Genomic DNA, 8,839 nt, shown 5'->3' on the forward strand with positions numbered 1-8,839 from the left:
AGAATTAATTAAATAATCGAACAAATAAATTGAAAATTAACACAGTGATTAAATATTCTATAAAATCTTAAGATTAGATTGGAATACATAAACAAAAGTAAATAAAATATTATTACTTTTATGATGAAAATTCATGCGTAACAGATATTTACAGTTTCTTTTTAAATATAATTTTTAATAACAAATTTATATCAATTAAAATAGTTCGTTATAATATTAAATTAATGTTAAATAACGTAAAATAAAACATAGTCAAAGTGCGTTACATTTATATATAATTAATATTATTCAAAATAAATATATAATACAGTATGAGAAACATTAATGAAAGCTTAAATTAACAGCAGAATTATTTTAATGAAAAATAATAATGAATTTTAAGTTTTTTCATATAAATACCCTACTGTCAGCAGATGCCAAATTATTGAAAATTTATTTTTAATACTAAATTTCATATATTAGTTGATTAAAATTATAATAAATAAATCTTATTTATAACAGATTGTAAAAACTTAATTGTATTTATTAAAATTATCTATATAGAATATCGATATGTTGTAGTTTGGAAAAGTTCAAATATTTCCAATTTTCTATGCGAATATTTGGTGTCAGAGAAAACATGACAAGTCAATATGCTAAAAATTATCTATCACCTACAACGAAAGATCTCACTGCTAGAGATTAAAAAAAAAAAAAAAAAAAAAAAAAAAAAAAAAAATGTACTATTCATGAAAACGGGAACACAGCAATCCATACGTCACTGTTAATTTATGAAAATAATAAAGATTAATAAGCTAAAACCGATGAAAGTAATCTAATTTTAACTACAAAAATATACTATACAAAAAGTCAATATATCGAAATGGATTGCAAAATATTGCTGCCCAAAGTACACCGCCAAATGTAGAATGTTTGCGTGTCGAATGGTGCTGTCGGTCTTCCTACACAACTAGCACAATGCAAGCGAAAGCAATAAGCTCCGACTTAATGCAGCTGTCCTAATCACTAGAGGGCAGCAGTAGACGGAAGAAGCCTGACCGGTGAAAGTGACACCTGGCACGAGGATTTGTGTATGGTGCTTGACCAGATAAGGCTAAGGAGTGGTGGTATGCATATAGAGGGATCGAGAGGGCGCGGCTTGTTTCAGACGCTTTTCGACCGGTGAACGACGACGATCATGTCGCTTAAGTTTGCCTACCTGACAACGATCTGCCTGCTGTTACTTGCCGGTAAGTACACATTTTTATGTTATTGTTCATCTTCTTAATGTTGTTTTTGTTGGCATTATAAGAAAGAGAGACAAGGAGAGAGAGAGAGAGAGAGAGAGAGAGAGAGAGAGAGAGAAGGATGATGTTGTTGAAAATCGTATACGCTTGTTCAATGAAAAAGCAATCAAAAATTTATGATAAATTAAAGAAATTATTATTTTTACTCTTTGATTATACCTCGTCTCCCCCGCCCCATCCCATCCCACCCCCACACACTCAAATTCTTTGTTTTCGTACAGTAGGTCACTGTTACTTTCATTTTAAGACGCTTAAAAAAAATTCAAAATTGAAAGTTTCGTATGTAATAGTTACTTCTTGGTTCTTCTATAAGTAATTTGGATTTATTTTATCTTGCTTAATATTATCTTGAATATGATGATTAATGAAATTAAATTGTATGGTTTGTTTAATACACGAATATTAGAATTATTAAGTATTAAACTTATCGCTTACTTATTTAATGCAATCGATATAGGTCATTTGAAAGAAAAATAATTTTACTTGCTAAATAGTACTTTCTACATTCGAAAATTACCACTTTTCATTTCAAACATTCAATTCTATCGCATTATCTAATATTTTATTTAATATTATACTTGGGTAACGTTGTTTCCTCTACTAGACTTTTAAATTAAGATTATACAGGATGATTATACATTTGCCGTTTAGAATTAACTTATTAAATTATGAATTACATTATAAAATTCATTAAATTATAGTCACGTGGGTATGTATGTATATATATATATATATATATATATATATATATATGTAATTTCAAAACTATTGATACTTATACAAAATGAAAGAGTATGATAATCATAAATCCTTTAGACATTCAACATTATTCAATATCATCCGAAAAACCGGTATTGAAAATCGTGTATGAGGCTTAATACGAAATAAGTAATTTAATCGCTAAGATTTCTGGGATTGCCTCGTCTCATTGCCCACGATTCCCTCGATTGAAAACAGGATGAGCCACGCGCTTGAGCAATACATTTACCGATCGCATACTCATTGATATTCATGTATTCACGTAGGATTCATCGCCAAGGATTTCGCACGAATTCAAAAATGACTCATGTAGACAATATTGTGAAAACTTCTTTATTCCTTGTTCCTTTCGACGAAGAATAAAGCTCACGGGAGCTCATCCATCGATCGGTATCCTACTCGAAGTGGAAAACTGCATATGTACATGCACGCCGTGGCTTTCGCTTACCCGAGCTCTCGCCCTGACATTTTGCGATACGACTTTCTACTTCTACTGTGCTGACTGAGAGTTCGATGACCCCTACCTCGACGCCGTTCCTTTTGTCTCTCTGAAAAGCTCGCCAAACTTTTCCCAACTACGATCTGCATAAATTGTGGCACACGTAAGGAATCCAAAGGTGATTCAAGATTGGTGAGAGCGTGTTTGATAAATTAGCAGTCCAACGAAATACTGGTACCACATCGAAAAACCAGTATTAGTCCGGTTCAGCTCCCATATTATATTGAAAGCGAGAATAAAAATTTTAACTTCGTACCGTCTCGTATGAAACAATTTTTTAAGACGACGTACAATCTTAAATATAGCAAATTTCAAAAAAGACGACTAATATAATTATTACTATAGACGACTTTGCAGATATTATAACATGAATAATTGTGTAGAGTAAATTTCTAAGTTAGACAGATATTAATAATCATTTGATTAAAATATTTTAAGAATAATTCATTTTTATAAGATATTACTTTCATATATTGCTCTTTTTTTTAATAATAACTATTAAAATAATGAAATTTAATATTTATTTTGCTAGCAAAATGAAATTAACTCCTATAAATAAATATAGTAATTTTCAAACAATGAATCACTATCGTATTATAATTTTAATATTCTATTAAAAAGTAAATACATAAATTTTTAGATAGAAAAATGTATAATAAAATATTCAATCTAAACATTATAAAATTATGATATTGATTGATGAAAAATCTTCTATCATTATAAATTATTTCTATCTAAATTAATCACGCTAAATTCTACCTTAAATCTTTATTTTCAATCGCCTCTATGACGTAATAATCCTATTTCAACATTTTAAAAATTTTCATTGGAAAGATAAAACATAATTTCTAAATGCATTGTCCTGTTTATATTTTTTTATTATATAATACTGTGATGTAAAAATGAAACATTTTTCGGCTTTTTAAAGAAAATAATACGATGAATTTAATATTAATATTTCTATATTCATAACAGTATTATGAATAAATTGATAAAAAAAATTCCCAAATATAAAATTTATTATTATACAAATATAGAAATACACAAAAATTACAATTTAAACTAAAAATATCAAAAACTTAAAATCATTTTGTTTGATTAAAAGAATTTACTAATCAAATTTTCGAAACCATATAATTAAATAAAAACTAAATTGTTAAAATAGTATTTTACAATATTAAATCCTGACAAAATAATAAAAATAATAGTACTGCAGTTTTATCTGTACAATCTATAAAATCCATAAAGTTCTAAATTGATATTATAACATAAATTATTAGAAACAACAACTGTTTTTAACTCTATACGTTTTTCAAATTCAATTCTATACTGTCTTTTTAATACATATTATTAAAATGAAAAATGAAAGAATCATTCTTTATTATTTATATAAATCATTTCATGATATTAACAACGATTTACTCAAAGCAAGAAATAGCCTTTAATGTTTCAAATATATTACAGTGACTGCAAAAGCACAAGATGACGAAGGAAGCGATGGAATCGACGCAAATGCAGAAGAACTATGCCAGGATAGACCTGGAGATGAATATTTTCGACTAAGTACAGAAGGAGATTGTCGTGATGTTGTGAGGTAAATATTAAGCATCAAGTTTATGTTAATCTTTCACGTATGAGAAAGTATTTACACTTAAAAGTATCTAAGTTTACAGTTATTATCGCTTTTAATAATAATGTATTATCTACCTTTCTTAATTTATGTAAAATCTTCTTTTAATTATAATCATTCGTTTCAATTATTTTACATGTAAATATAATTTTTCTATCTGATTTATTTATCTTATTCGTTACTTTAAACTAATATTGTAGTACTTTTCTAATAATGTAAGTCAGTCGACAGACCAATGAAAGTCGACCTATTTAAATCGGGATTTCACTTTAAAGTACCACCAATTCATAATTCTATCTTATATATTTAAATTATGACTCTTGTTTAAAACAAAAAATAAATAAATAAAAGAAGAGAAAACGGTACTTCAGTAATTAAAAACTGAAATAAATTTTTTAAAAACTTAATATTTCAGATCAATAAAATAACAAGACAGTTTCGGTTTAGTTTAATCTACGATAGTCGAACGAGCGTTTCAAAAATTTCAAAATGAAAATCCAATCAATCTTCAGTATACTTAAAATAACAGAATAAATATTATATATAAAAGAAAGTTAGCTTCATTAAGAGGGAATTTCACTTTAATCCATTAACAACGCATCAAGTATGAGTTTTGAAAGTCATTATGATGTAAAGTCATTAATACTTTAAGATTTTTTTGCTTTCTCGGTCTCACAAATCAACGAAAATTTTAAAGAAAACAAACACATCAGAATTTAATTAATAATACAAGCAATCCAATTGAAATCATTCTCCTAATATCATACAAAACTGTTGGAAGCTTTCACTCGCTGTTATCAATAAGCGGTATCGGTTTTTTTGCTTTATCCCAATAAAAGAAACTGCAATATTGAATCAAACAAAGAATTTCGAACCTTCTGCACAACACTTGTCATTTTAATGAGGAAAATCCGAAGAAAGAACATGAGATCAAACATAAGAGCGATAAAGAAAAATGAAATACTTTCGTTTCTCCGCGTAGGCTGAAAACCGCGAACAGGTTTTTGGTATCTTTGCCTGAGAGAAAGGATCACGTCGACGCGTTGATGTTGCCGTAAAGGAGCCTTGCACACATGTGTGTACATCGATTCATAAAAGGCGAGCAAGGAATCGCGTCGTGAGTCTCGAGTAAAAGTTGTAGTTATCAAGTGACGCTTGTTGATCCATTATTCTAAATGATTAGCTTTTCCAAACTTTAGATTAAATTATTCTGAAAAAATTGAATCTTTATTTGACTAATCCAAAATTAGAATATAATCATAATATAGTATATAATATTATTTTCTTTTGAAGAGGAAATATTAAATAAATAAGAGTCGCATGTAAAACATTTATTAAAAAAAAAAAGTTAATTTATATTGTTAAGATAAGTCTGATAAAAAATTTTCAAATAAAAAAATTCTCATATAAACACATACCTATGTATAATGAATGATTGACTCATTCATTTTATTTCACAAAGTATATGTTAGAAAATAAATAATAGCTTTTGCATTTTAAGAAGCTAAAGAAACCAGTAATCATAAACTTGAAAATATTTTAATTTTAAATAGCTAATTAAAACAATATTCCCATTATAATTAAATAATGAAAAGCATTTTTTTAAGTCACAGATCTTTTACACATTAAATTAGATTTAATAACGAAATTTTAACATTTATGTAATAAATTTTGAACTACCTTTGAACATTTCAATTCCAAGTTTTTATATAATAACATTATATTATTTCAAATGTATCGTTAATAAAGATTACGAATAATTTTATTATTATATTATATATTATATAGTAGTTAGTTGCAAATGGATGGATATAAATCTTTTAAAGTAAAAGAATCAAATAATATTATTTGTAATTACATAAGTTAAGTATTATGATGAAATAAATTCGTGATATAATTACAAAAATAATTCAAAACTATAATTTATCCGCATCAATTGTAAAGTAATAATATCTATTTACGGCTACGTACAATACACTTATGTATCGATGATATAATTATATTATAATAAATTTTAACAATGTTTCGATACAATTCATAAATTAAATATTACTAATGCCTATAAAATATTAAATAATTAAATACATTTTAGCGGTATGAATTTTTTTAAGCAAATAACATGAGATTGTTAAATAATCATAAGATTATCAAACTTCTTAATATTACAATCACTTAACCCAGAAGTTCATTAGCCGATGAAGAAAAACACGTACATTGTATTGAAGTGATACGTTCAATACTTCAGAATTTATGACCGGATATTGCAAAGAATAAGTAACAGAGGAAGTACTACGATGAGTGTCATGTAGAGTAATGATAATATAAATATTTGAAATTACTATTTTAAAAGGATAAAAATTAAATTATATTTAATAAGCTGCATTGCGTTGAATCCCGTTTTAAATGACATGTAAATAGCAAAACTCAATAATTTCAATAATCCAATCACATAACGTCATAAACATCGTGAGCTCGTGAAATAAGAAATAACCCATAGAAACAAACATAGAGAATACAAATTGACGTAGTGTAAGAAGCTAATGGACGAGAAAAATTAAAAATGTACGTTTAGGTGTGACAAAGCGACGGAGATTGGTGTGACGAGGCTTGCGACAGTCAAGTGTCCGACTGGCCTGGCCTTCGACATCGAGCGCCAAACCTGCGACTGGAAGACCAATGTGAAGAACTGCGAGCAGCTCGAGAGTAAGCGCTGACTAAATGCTGCGACAAGTGACACGAGCGATAATTTTAATTTGAGAGACAAATGCAATCAAATTTGCATCAGATGAATTTCGTTTCATTATAAAGATTTTGCCCGTTGCATGTTTGCCCCCCAGGTGCACAAGGTCCGGACTGAAGCAAATCACGTGCCCGAGTGGATTGGCCTTTGATTTGGACAAACAGACCTGCGACTGGAAGGGCAAGGTCACCAACTGTGACAAGCTCGAGAGTAAGTGACGCACGGGGAAGTGAATAAAAAAAATGAATTGAAAACAGCCAGAGCCGGTTATCGATTTATCCTCGTGAACGATCTTGAGCACCTCTTTCTTTTATAAATACATTTCGCTCCGTCGCTTTTTTTCTTCTTCGTGTAACATTGAGAAATTATTTGAAACACTTATAGAAATTATTAAATTTATCATTAGTTTATAATTATATGAATATTTATTAAGAAACATGAAGAGAATGGCAATCTACTGTATTAAATGTATAATCGTAGTAAGAGGAAAAATTAATAAATAATTGATGAATAATTTTGTCTTGTTTTCATAGTGTTTCAAAAGTACTTCTAATACTACAAAAATTTGAAAAATATTTCATAAATATTTCGAACAAACATAAAACAAAATTGAGATATTTTATTTCATTAAAATATCGATATTATTTTAATTAATTGAAATGTTCAAAATGTAGACAACTTTAATTCAGATTGTAGTTATTAAAATGAAGCGATGATAGAATTTTTTTTTTTTTTTTTTAAAATTACAATTTAATATAGACGCACGAATAAAAAAAAAAGAAGCAATGTAAATAAAAGAGTGAGAAGTAAAAGATCGCGAAGGGAATTGAAAATCGCTTGTACGTAGACTCGCGCCGTAGCACGCAAATGGACGACTAACCTTCACTAGTTCACCCTCGCATCTATAAAGAAAACGAAATTATAGATCTTCCAATTAATCTTACCAATCGTAATCACATACCAAAAATTATTTCATTATTAAATATATGATTACATAGTTTAATTTACAGTCTTAATTGCTAAAAATATATTTCTTTTTCCATTTTTGCCATTTAAATTGTACGAATAGATTTTATTTCTATAATTTTTAAATTATAAATATTTTATGAACAAAAGCCATATATATATATATATATATTTGATATTATTTTTTATTAATGATAAAATATGATTTCCATAATAATATAAATATATTAAATTTTCTATATACATATTAATATTAGATTATTATTCATTTATTTATTGAGAAATTTCTGATTTCGTATTCTCTTCAAACATTTTTTTATACTTTGTAACAGTCTGCTTCTTTCACTTTTCACGCTTCAAATTCGCACAAAATCTAATTATACAGCTGCTTTCCTGCATCTTGTGTAATAAAAAAATGTAGACTAGTAGACTTTAGTTTTACCAAATTCTTGACTATTCTATTTATTTCATTTTTACATTCAAATCTCGATCTGTCATCACAGTTATGATAAAAGTGCACGAAATAGTATACAAAAATAGTAATTTTAGTTTTACACAAAACATCTTTGACAGTAAAATGTAACTTACGACCTAATTATTTGGTAATTTACGTGTTTAAATTAGCCTCACTATATATAAGCACAATATATTATTAATTTATTTAAATTAGGAAATAAATTAGAAAATAAAGGAACAAACTTTTCACAAATAATTATATAGAATACAAAGTTAATAGAATACTTCTGTTTAAATAATATGTTTAAACACTTTTAAGTAATAATTAATACTTCATTTAAAAATTTTGCATATAAAGAATAGAATTAATACAATAACAATATTTATTATATTGATGATATTCGTTAAAAAATTTAATAAAAATACTTTTTTTTTAATTTAATGAATATACCAAGGTGGAAAGAGAAAATCAGAAAAAGTGAAAGAGTGAAAGAGAGAAAGCG

At 27.1% G+C, this 8,839-nt stretch overlaps 1 protein-coding gene across 2 annotated transcripts in view; it reads left to right on the forward strand.

Annotated features, from left to right (window-relative positions):
- Nucleotides 1-1,116: 1,116 nt before the first annotated feature.
- Nucleotides 1,117-8,839, forward strand: part of verm (LDLa and CE4_CDA_like_1 domain-containing protein vermiform) — a 13,164-nt gene continuing 5,441 nt past the window's right edge. Inside the window, exons 1-3 of one of the 2 annotated variants that reach the window (XM_011506917.1) lie at nt 1,117-1,229; nt 4,009-4,138; nt 7,012-7,124. In XM_011506917.1, coding sequence (XP_011505219.1) covers nt 1,178-1,229; nt 4,009-4,138; nt 7,012-7,124 — 295 coding nt within the window. In that variant the 5' untranslated portion in view covers nt 1,117-1,177. Of the gene's footprint in view, nt 1,230-4,008; nt 4,139-6,746; nt 6,878-7,011; nt 7,125-8,839 lie in introns of both variants that reach the window. The other variant, XM_011506916.1, reaches the window with a different exon arrangement.

Source organism: Ceratosolen solmsi, unplaced genomic scaffold (genome assembly GCF_000503995.2).
Source record: "Ceratosolen solmsi marchali unplaced genomic scaffold, CerSol_1.0 scaffold6, whole genome shotgun sequence".
In the NCBI taxonomy this organism is placed as follows: Eukaryota; Metazoa; Arthropoda; class Insecta; order Hymenoptera; family Agaonidae; genus Ceratosolen; species Ceratosolen solmsi.